This window comes from Trichomycterus rosablanca, chromosome 13 (genome assembly GCF_030014385.1).
Source record: "Trichomycterus rosablanca isolate fTriRos1 chromosome 13, fTriRos1.hap1, whole genome shotgun sequence".
In the NCBI taxonomy this organism is placed as follows: Eukaryota; Metazoa; Chordata; class Actinopteri; order Siluriformes; family Trichomycteridae; genus Trichomycterus; species Trichomycterus rosablanca.
The window spans coordinates 29,895,887-29,918,561 of record NC_086000.1 but is presented as its reverse complement, the minus strand read 5'-3'; the positions used below and the strand labels follow the sequence as shown (position 1 = coordinate 29,918,561).

Sequence of the window (22,675 nt, the reverse complement as noted above, 5' to 3'; positions counted from 1 at the left end):
AGCAGCAACAGATGAGCGATCGTCTCTGACTTTACATCTACAGGGTGCACCAACTAGGTAGGAGAGTCTAATAGAGTGGACAGTGAGTGGACAGTATATAAAAACTCCAGCAGTGCTGCTGTGTCTGATCCACTCATACCAGCACAACACACACTAACACACCACCACCATGTCAGTGTCACTGCAGAGCTGAGAATGATCCACCACCTAAATAATACCTGCTCTGTAGTGGTCCTGGAAGAGTCCTGACCATTGAAGAACAGGGTGAAAACAGGCTAACAAAGCATGCAGAGAAACAGATGGACTACAGTCAGTGATTGTAGATCTACAAAGTGATTCTATATGGTAAGTGGAGCTGAAAAAATGGACAATGAGTGTAGAAACAAGGAGGTGGTTTTAATGTTATGGCTGATCAGTGTATAATTTGATATTATACATGTGTTAAAAACTTGTTAAAAACAAGAAACTACAACTCTTAAAAGCATTTTTTGTATTTATTCAAGCATCCATGACTGAAAGTCTTTATCTTAATGATGAATCAGTGATAAGCAAGACAAAAGCTTTAAATAAATATGCAGTTTATTAAAATTAACAATAAAATTTTAACAAGAAACATTGTATCTTTTTTAATTCTCTGTACAATAGACAAGATGTTACAATAAACAAGAAGTTAAGCAAGATTTTGGACAAACACAATAATGATGCTCTCCCCCAAAACAAGCCCAGAATCAATCCCAGGTTTGGTCCCAAAAAATCAAACATAGGGTCTGCTCAAAAACATAGTGAGCTGCCTTGCTGTCTACTGCCTACTTGCAGTGGCCTAAGTAGAGAGGATTCTAATAAGTCATCGACTTACTTATAAATCAGGTTATTCGGACGTGCTCTTTAGACAGCAATTACGCCAGTTTTTCCTTACTAAACTAACACAGTTAGCCTCATGCCATTCAAACCAATGGGATGAGGTAGCACAACACGCTAGCATGTCAACTACAATCTCCCTCCGTGTACCGAAAATGGTTAAATTTGCTGACAAGCCCCGAATTTGCAAATAAATGACACTTGTACACCTTTATACAAATTAAAAATCAATAATAATTTATTTACATTTTAAAATAACTCTGCTCATTGCTCCGCATTCATCCACCATATTTGTAATTTTTTGTGAGAAAAGTTGTGCCACACTGAATGCTGGGATTACCTTCACCGCTAAGGCAGCATCAAATGCTCCCTCATTATTCAGAAAAAATACTGTTCAAATTTAAGGTACCTGACTAGGCAGCATTTTTAAAGCATCTAAGAATTCGAACAGCCTTCTTCTCGGGAGCGTGCGTAGGATGACGTGAAATGCGTCTATGTAGAGAGCTTACTAGGTTTTCAAGTAGACCCAAAGTGTAAAATGTCCTAAAGGGTGACTTTAAAACATAAAAGTAGTTGACAGTCAGGTCTGACATTGCAAAAGTTGTGCTGTGTTAATTTATTGCAGTTAATACAGTTTTAAACCGGAAAGGGGTACTTTTTCTAGTCTTAATCTCTTCACAATAACTGCAGCCATGGTAAACAATGTGCAACAGATTAGTTCCTGCTTGCCAGACATAGTAATTTACAGGTTTGATATTACAGTGTGAGTGTTTAGGTACTAATTTAATCTTGTTTGTGTTTTGTTAATCATGAATCTTTGTAGTTTGCCAGTTTTATTCATTATTCATCATATTCATACAGTAACAATCATATCATTCTAATGAAGCTAACTGAGGGTCTGGAGCCTATCATATTACAGTAATACACAATGGATTGTCCTACAGTTCAACTGGGTGGCATCTTTTGCATGGGTAAACATTGCACACATGCCCAGTCGTTCACTTGTTCTTGGAGAAAACACTATTCGACCTTATTTCATTGCACCAGTGTTTAGTCCCAACACCTGCATGCACATTGTTAGTTCTTTTAACAAAGCACAGGGGTAAGCGTGGGAACTACGAGTGGCCTTGTAAAGAGTGGTGTGACACATTCACTTCATCACCAGTATTAAAATGATCTGCAATTTAAGTCACAGTACCCTTACGTTGGTCCATATCAAATACTATACTAAAATACTTAGTTTTGGCTGCCTAGCAACCTGTAGTTTGTGGCTTGTTCCACTAATGTTGGTGGGTAGTTACCATGGCTGCCAGTGAGCACCCATTGCTGTTTTGAGATACTTCAACTGATTATGTGGTTATAAGACTTTGACAGTTAGCAGTGTCACTCAGGTGATGTGTAACTACCATTCCAACATTTAATATAGCCCTGACCATAACATGTACAGCTGTTATGAACTAAGCACTTCCATATACAGTACAGGCCAAAAGTTTGGACACACCTTCTCATTCCTGTGGTTTTTCTTAATTTTTTTTTTAATTTTCTACATTGTAGATTAATACTAAAGACATCCAAACTATGAAGGAACACATATGGAATTATGTAGTAAACAAAAAAGTGTTAAACAAACCAGAATATGTTTTATATTTTAGATTCTTCAAAGTAGCCATCTTTTGCTTTAATGACAGATTTGCACACTCTTTGAAATTTTCTCAACCAGCTTTATTAGGTTTCCACCTGGAATGGTTTTCAATGAATGTTTGTGCCTTGTCTAGAGTGAATTTTTGGAGGTAGAGTTGGTAAAATATAAAACATATTCTGGTTTGTTTAACACTTTTTGGTTCACTACATAATTCTTCATAGTTTGGATGTCTTCAGTATTAATTTACAATGTAGAAAATAAAAATAATCAAGAAAAAACATTGAAGAGAAGGTGTGTCCAAACTTTTGGCCTGTACTGTACATATTTGGGGGGGGGCTCACCAGTACATATCCAAACTAACTCATACATGTGGTCTACAGATCCATTCAATGGTTCAAAGATACACTGGGCACCATTAAATCAGTAATCCAAGTGTAAAGGTTACTTCTATAAATAAACTATCTCCAGACCTATAATACTAACCAAGCTGTCTATTTTTAACAGCCTGAGTTAAGCTTACCGGGCATTCAGTTCTTTTAATAGTTCCCAAGCCTTCCAATTAAAATAAAAACTTTGAAGGATAAACAATGTTAGATCTTCAGTAAGCACAGTGTATTATCAAGCCTAGTGGGTAAGGTGCAGGACTAGTAATCAAAAGGTTGCTGGTTCAAGTCTTACCACTGCCAGGTTGTCACTGTTGGGCCCTTGAGCAATTACTTAGACAATAGACTGTCACAGTACTGTAAGTCGCTTTGGGTAAACCTTCTGCTAAACACAGAAAATGTAAATGTAATGGTAGTAGCAGGTCCAGAAAGCATTAATTAAATTTATGGATGATTCCAATGACTTATTATTTACAAAATCATGTTTTTATAAGATTTTTGTTTTGTATGATTATTTTCTTCCTATTAAAAATGCATGTTAATGGCTTACCACAAGAATTTAGATGAATAAGTTCATAGTTTGCTACATGGAACTTAGCAATATTTTAATATGTTGAGCAAATCATTGATGGATTTCTTTCAATTTGATTCAGTACACAGAAGGCCATGTGTCAGTCAGTATGTAAAAAGTGATGCACTTAAGTTACATACTTGAGGAACAAGCACTTACTAATATTGTTCAAGTGATAAATTATGGAAATCACCAGTGACTTATTATCTACAAAATCATGTCTTTATAAGATTTTTGTTTTGTACAATTATTTTATTTCTATTAAAAATGAATGTTTATGGCTTACCACAAAAATTTAGATAAATAAGTTCATAGTTTGCTACATGGAACATTTTTAATATGTTGAGCAAATCATTGCTGGAATTTGATTCAGTACTGTTAGTGTTGCCAACCCTAGAAATGCTTGAGCAAAGAATCCATGGTCCAATCAGTATAATAAAAGTGATGTACCTGAATACTTAAGTTGCACAATTAAGGGACATGCACTTACTAATATTCTACACTGTTTATGAAAAGAGTGTAGAACATGAAAGGACAAAAATAAAAATGTAAATCTAATGTGCCCACTTTTATTGTTCTCACCCATATGTACTACATGTTGTCGTGATAAACAAAAGGGAAGGGGAGACATTATTGTATGGTTGTCTTAAGTGCCACAAAGTGATCAATGCACAGCTGAACATATTCCTTACATGGGCACCTTTTTTTTTTATTATGGAAGCACTAGTGTCCAGTAAACACATACGATGTTGCCATGTTTTTACCAGGTAAAGCTTTCAGAATGATCTTCAGTCATTTTTAAGAACAAGAACTTTAAATCTGGTGAACTGTGTCTTAAGTACACTATACATTTTAGTGTATGTTATAGTAAATGCACTGTAGATGATTTTTTTTTATTATTATTTTTTTTTATTAATTTTATTTTTTATTTTATTCATTTATTTATTTATTTTTTAGTTTATAACATATTTATAGTTATATTACTCATAAACCTGTATCAAGTAATGGTTTGCTATTGTATGCATGAGTAAATCATGCCTCCATATTGACCTCAACCTATTGTTTGTAAAAGAAGAAGCAAGGAGATCCAAAAGAACTACGCTGAATCAAACATTGCTCAATTTCTTAGCAGATACTTACAAACACATCTGCATGTTCAAAAAGTTCACTGCGTTGGCGGTCTTCAGTGGCTTTTAATAATGGGACTTAAAGTGCTGTGAAAAAATATTCTGAATTATTATATTAAGTTTTTCTGATCGTGATCTAATTTTTGATTTGGAACAGTTTTTATGCCAGATGCCCTCCCTGACACAACCCGGGCTTTATCCGGGCTTGGGACCGGCACTACAATGCACTGTTTATGCATCCTAGTGGCTAGGTACCTATAGCACGCAGACACGGGGAGAACATGCAAACTCCACACAGAAAGGACCCGGACCGCCCCACCTGGGGATCGAACCCAGGACCTTCTTGCTGTGAGGCAACAGTGCTACCCAAATTATATTATGTTTGACATACAATACTTCTAACATGCTATTGTTTTATAATATTTAAAGCAAATTAGATAAAGTAAGTTACATCCACATAGACACATTTACTGGGCAGCCTATTCAGATTATATAAAATGACCTGAGTGCAATTTTACACCTATGCAGTTTCCAGGCTTCTGCTACTTTTTTCTATTGATTCTAAGACACCCCTTTAAAACAAGCATACTTGTATAGATTAATACAATTGCTTAGATAAACTTTTAAATAGATCTTCTGTGAAATCTTTTTCGTATGGTAGACTGGTAGGCATTGGAATTCTCATCATCTAAACCACTTTTTGTGCTGCCAACCCCGGTATCGTTCGAGTCCATGCTGGACTGTGAAAGTACAACATGAAGTTTAGTCTCCGACCTTACCGATCCAACCCCTGTCAGGATTGAAAGGTTGGAGTCTATCGATGGTCTGTTAGAGCATGCGTGAGCAATATATGCATCCACGGAGACCTCATCCTTCTTTTTGCAGAGGGCCATGTACCACTTGGGGACAAAGTGGAAGAAGACTATGCCGTAAGATGAAACCAAAATAGCCGCGGCTTGGATGGAGGAACGCTCTAAGATCTTCGCAGCATATATGGGGGTGAAGCAGACCCACACGAACAGGTATATCAGCATGCTCAAAATTATGTGGCCAGTTTCATTAAATCGCTGAGGAACCTTCCGGCCTTTGAAAGCTAATATGAAGCAGATGAGTGAAAGCAGAGCGACGTAGGAAAGCATAATGGCAAAACCTATGCCGGAACCTTCTTTGCACTGAAAAGTGATTATCATGCTCTCTTTAGATTGTATGATGTCCACAGATGGAGAATCATAGATCAGCCAGAAGGTGCAGATTAGGAATTGAATAAAAGTGCAGAGGGTAATAATAATAGGAGGCTTGTAGATCTTCTTGACGTTGTGTTGGCGGTATCTTGGAAGAAATGCTATAAAGGTACGTAGGGCTTTTACCAGGATGCACGAGACAGTGAGGGAGAAACCTAAGCCATATAAAGTATGACGAGCCTGACACATTGCCTTATTGGGTTTGCCTATGAAGAGTAGGACACTAGAATAGCTGAAAACCAGCCCGACCATAATAAGGAGATAAATGTAGCCTCCAGCCTGTTTGATGACAGGACTCTCACAAAACACCAAGTAAATAACCAGGTTAATTAGCAAAAGAACGAATCCTATGACAGCAAAGACCAAAAAGATGATTGCCTGCAGTCCAGTCCACATCCAGTATTCCTCCCTCTTCGGCTCACAGTGCTGCTGTCCTTTTAGTGACCAGGTACCGTTTGGGCATGGAAGGCAGTTTTGAAGATCTGTAAGAATTTAGACTGGGATTTAGTTACTGAGATAAAAATATAACTTGGTGCATAATAGAAGCACTTTGTAGTTCTACAATTACTGACTGTAGTCCATCTATTTCTCTGCATGCTTTGTTAGCCCCCTCTTACCCTGTTCTTCAATGATCAGGACCCCCACAGGACCAACACAGAATAGCTATTATTTAGGTGGTGGATCATTCTCAGCATTGCAGTGACACTGACATAGTGGTGGTGGGATCAGACCCAGCAGCGCTGCTGGAATTTTTAAATACCGTGCCCACTCACTGTCCACTCTATTAGACACTCCTACCTAGTTGGTCCACCTTGTAGATGTAAAGTCAGAGACGATCACTCATCTATTGCTGCTGTTTGAGTTGCTCATCATCTAGACCTTCATCAGTGGTCACAGGATGCTGCCCATGGGGCGCTGTTGGCTGGATATTTTTGGTTGGTGGACTATTCTCAATCCATCAGTGACAGTGAGGTGTTTAAAACCTCCAACAGGGCTGCTGTGTCTGATCCACTCATACCAGCACAACACACACTAACACACCACCACCATGTCAGTGTCACTGCAGTGCTGAGAATGACCCACCACCCAAATATCATCTACTCTGTAGTGGTCATGTGGGGGTCCTGACCATTGAAAAACAGCATGAAAGGGAGCTAACAAAGCATGCAGAGAAAAAGATGGACTATAGTCAGTAATTGTACTGTAGAACTACAATGTGCTTCTATATGGTAAGTGGAGCTGATAAAATGGACAGTTAGTGTAGAAACAAGGAGGTGGTTTTAATGTTATGGCTGATCGACATATGTTGGACATCTTGTTCCAAAGCTGTGAACTTCACATAAAGATCCACTCTTCTGGAAAAGCTGTCCATTAACATTTTTTTTAGTGAGTTTGTGAAAATTGGTGCCCAATATATCAAAAAATCCTTAATCTACTAATGTAGGACAAGAAGATCTAACACACAATAAATGTTCCGATTTATCCTCAAGGTGTTCAGTGGGGTTAAAAGCAAAGCTTTATGTCTCTAGAGGAAAGGGTTATTATTTTAATGTAATTAATTTAACTCACCTAAGTGTGTGAAAACACCAAACTTAATAAATAGCAAGGGTGTCCACATACTTTTGTCTGTACAGTGTGTAACTGCACTCCAAAAACAACCCAGTCTGAATGTGTTTTAAAAGGTTGTCCTTTATGTCTACCTAAGTTTTTTCTTCCTTAATGTTTCTATTGCTAAATATACAAAAGTATGACCATGGTACCACCACCACTATAACAAGCACTTGTATGTTAATAACAGCCTGGGTGGCACGGTGGCTCAGTGGGTAGCACTGTCGCCTCACAGGAAGAAGGCCCTGGGTTCGATCCCCAGGTGGGGCGGTCCGGGTCCTTTCTGCGTGGAGTTTGCATGTTCTCCCTGTGTCTGTGTGGGTTTCCTCCGGGTGCTCCGGTTTCTTCCCACAGTCCAAAGACATGCAAGTGAGGTGAATTGGAGACACTAAATTGTCCATGACTGGGTTTGATATAACCTTGTGAATTAATGAATCATGTGTAATGAGTAACTACCGTTCCTGTCATGAATGTAACCAAAGTGTAAAACATGACGTTAAAATCCTAATAAACAAACAAACATTGGTAATGTCAGCTAGTTTCATAAATGCCTACGGAATAGTACAAGACAATTAAGGCCATGATTCTTAAACATTCTTACCAATTTTAATAAAATTTAAATGCTTTCTTTTTTTTACGCATTTTTCTCCCCATTTTCCTCTCGATTTAGTGCACTCAATTTTGTCTTCCGCTGCTGAGGGATACCCGATTGCATCTGAGGAGAGCATGTCGTTGCACACGCCACATGCTCAGCCCTCCTTTTCTCCCCTGCCCCTGCATTCTGCACATGCGTCTCTTCCGCCAATCCGCGTCCTTACACGGAGTATGAAGATCCCACCCACACATAGTCCGGTTCCCTTTTTGCAGATACGTTGGCCAATTAGTATCTGCTGCAGGCACTGTCGGCCAGATGGCACCCAGCCGACCAGTGGTAACACTGAGTTTCAAACCGAGGAGTTGAGAATCTCTACATCTGTGCACCACCTGGGCGCCCTGCAAACTGCATTGCTGTGAGAGAGCTTATAGTTACACATGTAAGAAGGGGAGGCATTATTCTGTGGTTGTCTTAAGTGCCACAAAGTGATCAATGCATGGCCAAACATGGACAGTTTTTGTAAATTTGAATTGGATTTAAATGTAAGTCACCAGTGTGCAGTATACACCTATGAGGTTGCCATGTTGCCAATGATTTTCAGTCATTGCTAAGAACAAGAACTTTAAATTCGGTAAACTATATCTCTTACTTGCATTTAGAATTCACTGGATTAAGCCCCACTACTGCCAGATTGCCATTGTTGGGTCTTTAACCCTCAATTGCTTGAATTGCATTTGGTAACAATTGTTTCATGCTTTGGTTAAAATTATACACTGATCAGGCATAACATTATGACCACTGACAGGTGAAGTGAATAACACTGATTATCTCTTCATCACGGCACCTGTTAGTGGGTGGGATATATTAGTCAGCAAGCGAACATTTTATTCTTAAAGTTGATGTTTTAGAAGCAGGATAAATGGACAAGCGTAAGGATTTAAGCGAGTTTGACAAGGACCAAATCGTGATGGCTAGACGACTGGGTCAGAGCATCTCCAAAAATGCAGCTCGTGTAGGGTGTTCCTGGTCTGCAGTGGTCAGTATCTATTAAAAGTGGTCCAAGGAAGGAACAGTGGTAAACCGGTGACAGGGTCATGGGAAACCAAGGCTCATTAATGCACCTGGGGAGCGAATGCTGGCCCATGTGGTCCGATCCAACAGACGAGCTACTGTAGCTCAAACTGCTGAAGAAGTTAATGCTGGTTCTGATAGAAAGGTGTCAGAATACACAATGCATCACAGTTTGTTCTGTATGGGGCTTCATAGCAGCAGAACAGTGAGTTATGAAGGTGGTCATAATGTTACGTCTGATCTGTTTAAATGCTATAAATTAAAAGTATGTTTGGTAGGTGGTCCTTGGTGGTCCTTTGAGAATGACTATTAATCACATATTAATTACCACAGTAGTAATAACAGGATCATACTCACTAGTTCCGTTAGAGTAGGTGCCCTCCAAACAGTCAGTGCAGTTAAAGCAACATGAGGTTTTTGAGAGTTTTTTCGCTGTTCCAGGAGGACAAACTTCAGAACAAACAGAAACTGGTTTCTAAAAGAACATATTATAATAGAATACATTATTATGTTACATTACACACATTTGTATTACCAGAGATTTCATTTAATCGAATGTTCTGTGATAGCAGCTCACTCACCGTATTGTTGGAATTATACCACACAATGGTTTTATCAATATGAACTTGTTTTTGCTCCAGGTCATACCCCCCAACAACATCAAAATATCTCAGTCTACTGGGGATGTCCTGCACCCACTTAATTAAATGGTATCCGTTGACGAAATTTCCAGATGTGTTAAAATGGAACATCTGATTGTCCAGAGTAAAGTTGATATGCTTTAGTTCCTTGAGGAGCTGAAAAAGAAATAGAGGAAACGTAGATAAGAGTCTAAATAATCAAAAACAATTAATTAATATGACAGCTGTTTTAAGTCATACAAATTAAATCCATGTCAAAGAATTACTTGATTATTAACAATTACTAATAAAATGTAAAAAAAAAAAAAATCTAAAATAAATAACTTTTTATGGTATATACATTAATGCATTGCATACAAAATGTTCTGCTATCCGTGATCAGCTGTACCACCCCCAGCCCCCTCACACACTCCCCTGTGCTTGACAAGTCAGCAGATGCCGCACTTACACCAGTGACTAGGAATCCTGCTTCAGCCATTCTCCCTCCCCTACAGACACACAAACAATCATGTGTCTGTGCAGGCACCCGGCCGGCTGATAGCAGAGCTGAGATTTGACTCAAGAGCTCAAGATCTCAGCACTGATGGGCTAGTGTGTTTTACTTTTAAGGGCTTTATTATTTTACCTATTTGGTTGTTTTAATATGTCCACTATTAATCATCTTTAAGTTTCTCATTTGTGTCACTTGCCACTTCATTCTCATACTTTATCCTTAATTTATTAAATAACTAATTATATTTTTTTATATGGCTATATGGTAAATGATGTGTGTCGAAATTACATTTTGAATTCAAACTTGTATTAACGCATAACAAGAATATGTGTTTGTAGTGGTCCATTACTTAAAGGTTAACAGACATACACAGGGGCAACCAGGGGCGTAGCACCAAATTCTGGGCCCTATGCACAAGCAGTGCCCATGGGCCCCCCTCACCCCAGTCCAGACTCCTTCTAGACTCCTCAAGGGCCCTCCCCCGACTTGGGGCCCTTGTAACTCAGTTCCACTTTTCACCCCACTACGACGCCCCTGGGGGCAACAATACATTGACCCGGGCGGCACGGTGGCTAAGTGGATAGCACTGTCACACATGAGGTTTTTTTTTATTTATTATTATTTGGCTTTATTGTAAATGAGGTCTCAATGTATGTCCAAATAAAATTTTTAATTCAAAATTGTATTTGTGAGTGTAGTGGTACATACAGTGTATCACAAAAGTGAGTACACCCCTCACATTTCTGCAAATATTTCATTATATCTTTTCATGGGACAACACTATAGACATGAAACTTGGATATAACTTAGAGTAGTCAGTGTACAGCTTGTATAGCAGTGTAGATTTACTGTCTTCTGAAAATAACTCAACACACAGCCATTAATGTCTAAATAGCTGGCAACATAAGTGAGTGCACCCCACAGTGAACATGTCCAAATTGTGCCCAAATGTGTCGTTGTCCCTCCCTGGTGTCATGTGTCAAGGTCCCAGGTGTAAATGGGGAGCAGGGCTGTTAAATTTGGTGTTTTGGGTACAATTCTCTCATACTGGCCACTGGATATTCAACATGGCACCTCATGGCAAAGAACTCTCTGAGGATGGGATAAATAGAATTGTTGCTCTCCACAAAGATGGCCTGGGCTATAAGAAGATTGCTAACACCCTGAAACTGAGCTACAGCATGGTGGCCAAGGTCATACAGCGGTTTTCCAGGACAGGTTCCACTCGGAACAGGCTTCGCCAGGGTCGACCAAAGAAGTTGAGTCCACGTGTTCGGCGTCATATCCAGAGGTTGGCTTTAAAAAATAGACACATGAGTGCTGCCAGCATTGCTGCAGAGGTTGAAGACGTGGGAGGTCAGCCTGTCAGTGCTCAGACCATACGCCGCACACTGCATCAACTCGGTCTGCATGGTCGTCATCCCAGAAGGAAGCTGACGCACAAGAAAGCCCGCAAACAGTTTGCTGAAGACAAGCAGTCCAAGAACATGGATTACTGGAATGCCCTGTGGTCTGACGAGACCAAGATAAACTTGTTTGGCTCAGATGGTGTCCAGCATGTGTGGCGGCGCCCTGGTGAGAAGTACCAAGACAACTGTATCTTGCCTACAGTCAAGCATGGTGGTGGTAGCATCATGGTCTTGGGCTGCATGAGTGTTGCTGGCACTGGGGAGCTGCAGTTCATTGAGGGAAACATGAATTCCAACATGTACTGTGACATTCTGAAACAGAGCATGATCCCCTCCCTTCGAAAACTGGGCCTCATGGCAGTTTTCCAACAGGATAACGACCCCAAACACAACCTCCAAGATGACAACTGCCTTGCTGAGGAAGCTGAAGGTAAAGGTGATGGACTAAACCCAATTGAGCACCTGTGGCGCATCCTCAAGTGGAAGGTGGAGGAGTTCAAGGTGTCTAACATCCACCAGCTCCGTGATGTCATCATGGAGGAGTGGAAGAGGATTCCAGTAGCAACCTGTGCAGCTCTGGTGAATTCCATGCCCAGGAGGGTTAAGGCAGTGCTGGATAATAATGGTGGTCACACAAAATATTGACACTTTGGGCACAATTTGGACATGTTCACTGTGAGGTGTACTCACTTATGTTGCCAGCCATTTAGACATTAATGGCTGTGTGTTGAGTTATTTTCAGAAGACAGTAAATCTACACTGCTATACAAGTTGTACACTGACTACTCTAAGTTATATCCAAGTTTTATTTCTATAGTGTTGTCCCATGAAAAGATATAATAAAATCTTTGCAGAAATGTGAGGGGTGTACTTACTTTTGTGATACACTGTAGGTTCAGTGACCCAAAACAAACAAGTAAATCGGTCCAGTTGGGGCATGTTAAGGCATGAGATAAATAATAAGTATTCTTCATGCTAAAAATTTAATGGACCACTAATTTATTTTATTTATTAGGATTGTAACGTCATGTTTGACACACTTGGTTACATTCATGACAGAAATGGTAGTTACTCATTACACAAGATTCATCACTTTGCATGTATTTGGACTGTTGGAGGAAACCAACAGCGTTCTCTTCACTGGCTTCCTGTAGCTGCGTGCATTCAGTTTAAAACACTGATGCTCATCTACAAAGCCAAAAATGGACCAGCCCCAAGCTACCTTTGAGGTCTAATCAAACCCCGCTCTGTACCACGTAACCTCCAAGCCACTAGTCTTGCTTGACTTGATCCTCCACCCAGAACTCAAGGAAGACAAGCATCAAGGCTCTTCTCTGTACTGGCATCCAAGTGGTGGAACGAACTTCCCTTGTCTGTCCGAACATCCGAGTCTCTCGCTGTCTTGAAAAAACTATTAAAAACCTTCATCACCTCTTTACTAAACACTTAAGCTGACTTGTACTTACTTACTAACACTCTTATTTATTTCTTGGGAAAAAAAAGACAAAAAACCTATGGTTCTAACAGAGTTTTATCAGATTTGTATTCTTGGACTGTTGTTTACTTAAACTAGAGTAAGGTAATGTTTACCTAGTCATTTCCAATTACCCTGATTGTGTTACGCTTCACCTCCATTAATACAACCCTCCACTGCTGACTGAGGAGCTTCGCAACTGACACACGCCCCCTCCGAAACGTGATCAGTACCGACTGACTCTTTTCACCTGCATAAGGCAAGTACATATGCAGACCAGTCTTGTGCACGGAGAGCCACACCCTGATCAGCATTATTCCCCAACTGCACCAGTTATGAGGAACCCTGGTCCGGCTTACCCACCCTGTGAACAAAAGCCAATCGTTGTTTATGTGGCCGCCCAGCCCAGCCAGACGGCAGAGCTGAGATTTGATATGATGTATTCAAAATCCCAGCTCTGGTGTGCTAATGTGTTTTACCGCTGCACCACCGGAGCGGTTTAACCATGTCTTTTTAAAGATGTAGCTTTATTTACAGGAACTAAATCAGGCTAAAACATGAAAGAGAATTTTTCAAACTTAAACCACAGAGGTGTATCATTAATCCGGTAAGCAATGAGTTTGGCTAAAATTAATTAATAGGGGTGTCCATGTACTTGTCCATGCATTTTTTAGTCCCTATGACCCAGATAAATACTTCAGAGCATTCAAAAGGATTCACAGTTTTATTTCTTACATCTTTATGTCCAGCTTACCTTCCATGATGGAAAATCTTTTTCTCCTGAACAAACAGTGTCATTACAGTCTAAAAGCTTCTTCAGGGCATGAGCGATGGAAAGCACTGCCAGCCTTTCAGCATATGTCTGCCCGATATCCATCATGCTTATTAAATAATCATTGTTTATCCCCATCTTCTGATACTCCTCTATGAACTTGTTCCGAGTACCTGGAGTGATGCTGAGCTTTTGCAGATATTCTTTAAAGCCTGGAGTGGGGCCGGTAATAAAAGTAAACCCCAGTATGTTCCCTATGTTGTTGATGTCCTTTATTCGTGTGAGATTTTGTGCTATCGACCAGGCATCGCTGCCTATCCAGGTGCGTGATATATTCTGTTTAATCACCTCAGTGAAGAGCATATGCACCAGCTCTTCCCTCAAGATCAGCAGCACAACTTCAGCTGTAGAGGACTTAATGGTGTTTACTACTTTTTTGATCATATCGTTGATGTCCTTCTGATCTAGGTAGTAAGGTAACGTTTCTTCGAAGGCTGTGCAAATGTTCTCTATCTCCGCCTCACTCAGGAAGCCTTGGAGGGCATCTCTGCCATAGTCATCGTCTCCATAAACCACGCCAATCCAGTCCCATTTGAAATGTGACATGAGTTTGGCCAGAGCTTTGGTTTGGTGGATGTCGCTGGGGATGGTGCGGAGGAAGGCGGGGTAGCGCAGTCTGTTGCTCAATGCTTCTGCAGATGAACTCGCACTGATCTGTACAAACAACAAAAATGGAAATGATGACTTAGTGATAAACATATTTTCTATTTCTTTCTTTTCTTTCTTTCTTTTCTTCTATATATATATACAGTATATGTAATGGCATTTAGCAGACGCTTTTACGGTGTATATATATATATATACACACACACACAACGATCAGCCATAACTTTAAAACCATCTCCTGGTTTTACACACACCATCTGTTTCTCTACATACTTTTCATGCTGTTCTTCAATGGTCAGGGCCCCCACAGGACCACCACAGAGCAGGTATTATTTAGGTGGTGGATCATTCTTAGCACTGCAGTGACACTGACATGGTGGTGGTGTTTTAGTGTGTGTTGTGCTGGTATGAGTGGATCAGACACAGCAGTTCTGCTGGAGTTTTTAAATACCGTGTCCACTCACTCTCCACTCTATTAGACGCTCCTACCTAGTTGGTCCACCCTGTAGATGTAAAGTCAGAGATGAATGCTCATCTATTGCTGCTGTTTGAGTTGTTCATCTTCTAGACCTTCATCACTGCCCACAGGGCGCTGTTGGCTGGATATTTTTGGTTGGTGGACTATTCTCAGTCCAGTAGTGACAGTGAGGTCCAATAACACCTACACATCCACTCTACCAGCTGTGCCATAGTGCCACCCATCAATTTTATTATTTTACTAGAAAAAATAGTACAGCTTTAAAGGGTAATTAAGGTCACTGGTTCAAGCCCAACAGCTGCCAGATTTCCACTGTTGGGCCCTTAAGCAAGGCCTTTAAATTGCTTACATTTTTTTGCCATTTTCGTGGACACTTTTATCCAAAGCGACTTACAGTTGTGACAGTATACAACCTAAGCGATTGAGGGTTAAGGGCCTTGCTCAAGGGCCCAACAGTGACAAACTGGCAGTGGTGGGGCTTGAACTGGCAACCTTCCAATTACTGGACCTTGACCGCAAGACTACTGCTAGGCTGTTAGTCGCTTTGGATAAAAGCGTCTGCTAAATGCAGAAAATTTAAAATTAGGATTCCTAATTGATTTCTATATAAAAACTTGTTATAATTAGGAAGGATCTTTTATTGTAGAAAAGATTCATTAATGCTTTTCAAACTGCCTTGTTTTGAAATAAAATTAAACATATTTGGTTAGTCCTAAAAAAAGCAGCTGGTTAGGATGGTACTGTACAGCAACATGGTTTCTAAGACTGTGGGTTAGTTCTCTGCTTACAGTAACTGTCTGTGAGAAGTTTTGTATGTTTATCCCGTGCCTGAATGGGTTCTTTTGGGTACTCAGGTTTCCTTCCACCACATGAGAACATGCGGAAGGTTTATTGTCTTCCCTAGGTGTAAGCAAGTGCGTGCCATTCTGAGCTGGCCCATGTCCAGGGTATATTCACACCTAACCAGGATGAAGTGGTTAGTAAAAATAAATTAATAAACATAGGATTATATATAAAAAAATCTGCTTGTCTGAGCTTGTTTCTGCTGTTTTATGTTGGCTTGGTTGGGAAATGAGCACTGGTTTATTTGGGGTAGGTTTGGTCTTAAAATACTGACAATTTAGGCCAATAGTTATGAAAGACCATCTAAATGACCAGCATTCGTGCTGGTTTTTGCTGGTCACAAAATGAAACCAGCCAACCTGCTAGTCTGTTTAGTGAACTTTTAATTTACTTTAAACATTATACAAACTGATTGTGTGTATAAAATACGATGTGCTAGCCAGCATTTTTTGAGCTATTTAAAACACTAAAAACAATAGGAGCTCCCTAGTTAGCTACCAATCTAGCTAATATTATGCTTATGGTAGCTGGCTGTCATGTATCCAGTCATGTGCCACGCCCCTCTCTCCGGGAGCACATGTTAGAGAAGTGTTTGTGTTTGCTCTCAGACTCAAGCAAGCGCCCCTTTTGTGATTGTCTCCTGTTGATGGGCCACAGCTGCACCTTGTTTTAGGTTGAATGCTTAGAGGATTTAAGGAAGCCGCTGTGGGTCATTCTGGGAGGGCTATTTTGACTTTGCCATGTTTGTTTGGTTCCTTGCTCATGTTGGTAGGGTAGGGTAGGGTAGGGTAGGGTAGGGTAGGGTAGGGTAGGGTAGGGTAGGGTAGGGTAGGGTAGGGTAGGGTAGGGTAGGGTAGGGTAGGGTAGGGTAGGGTAGGGTAGGGTAGGGTAGGGTAGGGTAGGGTAGGGTAGGGTAGGGTAGGGTAGGGTAGGGTAGGGTAGGCCTTTGTCTAGTTCATGCTCGTGTCTGGTTCATGCCTGTGTCTAGTTCCTGCCCTTATTAGTCCACTCATGCTCTTGTTAGTTTGCTCATGCTTCTTCTTCAGGTTCATGTTAAGCGTTAGCTTAGTGGTTAGCATAGCATTTAGATTTAGATTTACTTTTTCGGCATTTAGCAGACACTTTTATCCAAAGCGACTTACTGTACTGTGACGGTATACTGTCTAAGCAATTGCTGGTTAAGGACCTTGCTCAAGGGCCCAACAGCAGCAATCTGGCAGTGGTGGGGCTTGAACCAGTTACTTTTGATTACTAGTCCAGTACCTTAACTGCCAGGCTACAACTGCCCATTTAGTTTTGTTCATGTATGTTTAGATTAGTGTTAGCATTTAGTTTAGATTTATCATTGTTCATGTTCAGAGTAGCGTTAGCTCTTAGCATAGCATCTTGTCTTGTGTACCCCTGTTTTGTGTCTTTGTTGTTGTTAAATATGTTTTGTTAGCACGTACCACATGTCACATACACTTCCGAGTGCATTAAATACGTAATATTTTAGTATCATATCATACCTGTGGCACCATGTAGAGACCCAAAAAGCGAGCTACGATAATAGATACCTCAGAGTACCGGGCTCCAATAATAACCTTTACCATTGGTTTGTCTATGAGCCCACACTGGTCAGACTGGGAGCTGTTTACAGACAGCATGTGCTGTGTGCTCTGAATGGCTTTCGCTGCATGAGAGCATGTATCACAGATGTAGTAGCCAAGCCGAACCCCGGGAAGAAAGCTGGAGTTATTGATGGTTTCAATGGTATGAATGACACTAAGCATCCTCATGAATGATACCAGGTTAAAGCTGAAAAGACAAAGAGAGTTAAAATAATTAGATCAATATAACCAATATATTCAACATTTTAAAAAAGTAACAGGGAAACATGGGCTGTAATACATATAAGTGTAATGTGAGAAAATAAGCTAGTGGAACACACTCAGAAAAAAAAAAAGGGTCACTTTGGATACCTGTTGCTAAAATAAATAAATAAATACATAAATACATAAATAAAGAGTCACTTTGGGTGCCTGTTGCTAAAATAAAAAAATAAAATAAAAAAAATAAAAAATAAATAAATAAATATAGGGTCACTCTGGTTGCCTGTTGCTAAAATAATAAATAAATAAATAATTAAATAAATAAACAAACTAATAAAGAGTCACTTTGGGTGCCTGTTGCTAAAATAATAAAAAATAAATAAATACATAAAGGGTCACTTTGGGTGCCTGTTGTTAAAATAATAAATAACTAAATAAATAAATAAATAAATGAAGGGTCACATTGGGTGCCTGTTGTTAAAATAAAAAATAAATAAACAAACAAACAAACAAACAAATAAATAAATAAATAAAGGGTCACTTTAGGTGCCTGTTGCTAAAATGAATAAATAAAAAAATTATAATAATAAAATAAATAAATAAATAATAGGGTCACTTTGGGTGCCTGTTGTAAATAAATAAATAAATAAATAAAAATAAAGAAATAAAGAAATAAAGAAATAAAGAAATAAAGAAATAAAGAAATAAAGAAATAAATGAATGGTCACTTTGGGTGCCTGCTGCTAAATAAATAAATAAATAAATAAATAAAGGTTATTCTAGCCCACTAATGGTGCGCTTGGCTGGTTTGGTGTCTACACACAGGGAGATAACCTCTATAGTATCCATATAGTCTAGCCACTAAATTCTCAGCTTTATTTTAAAATAATTATTAATGTTTTTTTCTTTCTATCTATATAAGTAGGTAATCAGCTGCTTTATTTGCAAAAAAAAAAAAAAAAAAAATTCATTACAACTTATCATAGATGTTCTAATTAATGCAGAAGTCTTGATAAAGGACTCACTCGGAGCAGTTGTACTTCTCTGGCTTTTCACGTGAATACAGATCCTCCACTTTTGCATAACAGGAGCTGAGCATCCCAACATATACATCTCCCTCAGCCCAGGCTTGACATTTATACACCTCATCATCACAAGTATCTCCAGAACCCAGCACCAGCACAAAGCCTGGGATCAACACATACATCCACTTCAACATGTCACCCTGAATCATTTCCACATTAGTCAAGTCAAGTCAACTTTATTTATATAGCACTTTTTACAATAGACGTTACATCCAGCTCTGAAGACCAAGTGTGGACTGTTGTGATAATCTGGCTGTTTTACCGGTTTTCATTTAGGACGTCACATTTTTTCACAACTCCTTCAGTTGTATTACACAGGGAAACAGGACTGCTTGTGTTGCTGTAATGTGTAAATTGTTATATTATACTTCCTCGAAGGAAACCTGTTCTGTAGGTATCATGGAGAGATCATAATCACCAACTTTTCACACAATTCTAATGAAAAAAGCTGCTATGAAACTGGATTACAAAATTTAAAAGATGGAAATTTGTTGCTGATAAGATAACATTATGACCACCTCCTTGTTTCAACACTCACTGTCCATTTTATCAGCTCCACTCACCATATATAAGCACTTTGTAGTTCTACAATTACTGACTGTAGTCCATCTGTTTCTCTGCATAACTTTTTAGCCTGCTTTCACCCTGTTCTTCAATGGTCAGGACCCCCACAGGACCACCACAGAGCAGGTATTATTTAGGTGGTGGATAATGGTGTGTTAGTGTGTGTTATGCTGGTATGAGTGGATCAGACACAGCAGCGCTGCTGGAGTTTTTAAATACCGTGTCCACTCACTGTCCACTTTATTACACACTCCTACCTAGTTGGTTCACCTTGTAGATGTAAAGTCAGAGACGATCGCTCATCTATTGCTGCTGTTTGAGTTGGTCATCTTCTAGACCTTCATCAGTGGTCACAGGACGCTTCCTATGGGGTGCTGTTGGCTGGATATATTTTTGGTTGGTGGACTATTCTCAGTCCAGCAGTGGCAGTGAGGTGTTTAAAAACCCCAGCAGCGCTGCTGTGTCTGATCCACTCATACCAGCCCAACACACACTAACACACCACCACCATGTCAGTGTCACTGCAGTGCTGAGAATGATCCACCACCCAATAGATTAAATAGGCTTTAATAGACAGATAGGATTGTGTGACTTATGTGACTCAGGATTGCAAGACATTATTAAGGATGTGACACAAATATGCTAGTCATTTTTTCTCTCTCCAAAAGATCTCAGTATCACTGCTGGGTTCAAGTTAGTATCAACCAAACAGAAACCACTTTTAGGCCAGTAAGGTCTTGTGGTCTTAGTTTCTCAAGTCTTTTTTCAGTGATCAGACAAACAATGGTATGAAAGGGGTTTAAAAATAAGTGCAGAATTGAGAGCTCAGAATGGCCTAAAGTCAATTCACGTCAGTAACATGTAATCGACCCTAATTCATGCAGGTGTAGTGAAGCAATCATACAGTTACAGTCACTGGAAAAGGGGTGTGGAAAAAACAAAACAAAACAAGGTTTTACATAATTACATAAATAGCAAACAACAACTGCAAGTATTATTATTATTATTATTATTAGTAGTAGTAGTAGTAGTAATAGTAGTAATAATAATAATAAAAATAACAGTAAAGACAATTTTAAAATGGTCTGCATTAACAAAAGTAATTAAATCACAACAGCAGCATCATCAACAACAATACTAATAATTATAATAATAATAATAATAATACAAATAATAATAATAATATTGACAATTTATAAACAACCTGCATTAACTGAAGTAATATAATCACAACAAACAACAACAATAAAAAAAATAATAACAATAATAATAATAATAGTAATAATAATGACAATTTATAAATGACTTGCATTAACTGAAGTAATTAAATCACAACAAACAGCAACAACAACAATAATATTATTATTAATAATAATAATAAATCAACAATAATAATAATAATAATAATAATAATAATTGCAATAATAATGACAATTTATAAATTACCTGCCTTAACTTAAGTAATTAAATAACAACCAGCAATAATAATAATAATAATAATAATAATAATAAATAATAACATGTTATACATTGTTTTATTTATTGATTTGTTTTGTGTTATTTTTATTCAGTTTTTAATAGAAATGGCTCTGGCAACCCTGGGGTGGGCGGGCATTGGCGGAGCGTGTTATGTTGCGTGTGTGTGTATGCGGAAATGAGAGTGAAGCCGGTGGCTGCAGTAAAGAACAGGAGGAGGAGGAGAAGAGGAGGAGAAAAAGAGGAACATTAGAGGAGTGTTAGAGGAGAAAAACTGAAGGAGAAGGTGAAGGCTGTAAATTATCCTACTGATGATGAGAGAGGTTCAGTGTGAGAGAGCAAACCCGCTCATTTCCTCCTCATACTAACACAGGTATTCACTACAGCGCTCCTCATTCTGATGGTGTAGCTGCTTAGCTGTGTTATTGTACTGATGCTGCAGCTTACAGTCTCATTCATTCATTCATTCATTCATTCAGCCAGTCATTCATTCAGTCATTCATTCATTCATTCATTCATTCAGCCAGTCATCCATTCATTTAATTAGATTATGAAATGATGCAGTAGTAACAGTGTCATCATATGATACATAACTATTGAAATGATGCTGCAGGTTACAGTGCTGTCTCATTCATTCATTCAATTATTCAATTATTCAATTATTCATTCATTCATTCAATCAGTCAGTCAGTCAGTCATTTGATTAGTTAATGAAATGATGCAGTAGTAACAGTGTCATCATATGCTACATAAATATTGAAATTATGCTGCAGTTTACAGTGCTGATTCATTCATTCATTTATTCATATAGTCATTCATTCATTCATTTAGCCAGCCATTTATTCATATAGTCATTCATTCATTCAGTCAATCAGTCGGTCATTTGATTAGATAATGAAACAATGCAGTAGTAACAGTGCTCTCATATGTTACATAAATATTGAAATGATGCTGCAGGTTACAGTGCTGATTCATTGATTCATTAATTGATTCATTCATTGATTCATTTATTCATTCATTCATTCATTCATTCAGTTATCCAGTCAGTCAGTCATTTGATTAGATTATGAATTGATGCAGTAGTAACAGTGTCATCATATGTTACATAAATATTGAAATGATGCTGCAGGTTACAGTGCTGTCTCATTCATTCATTCATTTATTCATTCATTCAGTTATGTAGTCATTCATTCACTTATCCAATCAGTCAGCCAGTCAGTCATTTGATTAGATAATGAAATGATGCAGTAGTAACAGTGCTCTCATGCATTACATTAATATTGAAATGATGCTGCAGGTTACAGTGCTGTCTCATTCATTCATTCATTAATTTATTCATTCAGTTATGTAGTCATTCATTCACTTATCCAATCAGTCAGCCAGTCAGTCATTTTATTAGATAATGAAATTATGCAGTAGTAACAGTGCTCTCATGCGTTACATAAATATTGAAATGATGCTGCAGTTTACAGTGCTGTCTCACTCATTCATTCAGTTATGTAGTCATTCATTCACTTATCCAATCAGTCAGCCAGTCAGTCATTTTATTAGATAATGAAATTATGCAGTAGTAACAGTGCTCTCATGCATTACATTAATATTGAAATGATGCTGCAGGTTACAGTGCTGTCTCATTCATTCATTCATTAATTTATTCATTCAGTTATCTAGTCATTCATTCACTTATCCAATCAGTCAGCCAGTCAGTCATTTTATTAGATAATGAAATTATGCAGTAGTAACAGTGCTGTCATGCGTTACATAAATATTGAAATGATGCTGCAGGTTGCAGTGCTGTCTCATTCATTCATTCATTCATTCAGTTATCTAGTCATTCATTCACTTATCCAATCAGTCAGCCAGTCAG

The 22,675-nt window shown here is 38.7% G+C and overlaps 2 protein-coding genes across 2 annotated transcripts in view; one reads left to right on the top strand and one right to left on the bottom strand.

Moving 5' to 3' along the window:
• Positions 1-5,204: 5,204 nt before the first annotated feature.
• Positions 5,205-18,917, bottom strand: LOC134324864 (G-protein coupled receptor family C group 6 member A-like). The gene is made up of 6 exons (XM_063006744.1): positions 18,709-18,917; positions 17,381-17,669; positions 13,868-14,599; positions 9,678-9,893; positions 9,454-9,571; positions 5,205-6,304 (listed from the first exon to the last, which is right to left on the bottom strand). Exons 1-6 carry the CDS (start codon positions 18,915-18,917, stop codon positions 5,205-5,207), a joined length of 2,664 nt encoding a protein of 887 aa, XP_062862814.1.
• A 2,130-nt stretch (positions 18,918-21,047) lies between these two features.
• Positions 21,048-22,675, top strand: part of zgc:103755 (uncharacterized protein LOC449988 homolog) — a 113,486-nt gene continuing 111,858 nt past the window's right edge. Inside the window, exon 1 of the mRNA XM_063007691.1 lies at positions 21,048-21,181. The gene's annotated coding sequence lies outside the window, so the exon portion shown is untranslated. The remainder of the gene's footprint in view (positions 21,182-22,675) is intronic.

What these genes read in the sequence shown, in the direction of transcription:
- LOC134324864 (XM_063006744.1), bottom strand. Translation starts at nt 18,917, where the DNA reads ATGATTCAGGGTGACATGTTGAAGTGGATGTATGTGTTGATCCCAGGC. An exon ending in AAGATTTTCCATCATGGAAG is followed by an intron (nt 9,894 to 13,867) that starts GTAAGCTGGACA and finishes TTTCTTTTTCAG; the next exon opens with CTCCTCAAGGAACTAAAGCA. An exon ending in CACCTACTCTAACGGAACTA is followed by an intron (nt 6,305 to 9,453) that starts GTGAGTATGATC and finishes AAATTCTTACAG; the next exon opens with ATCTTCAAAACTGCCTTCCA.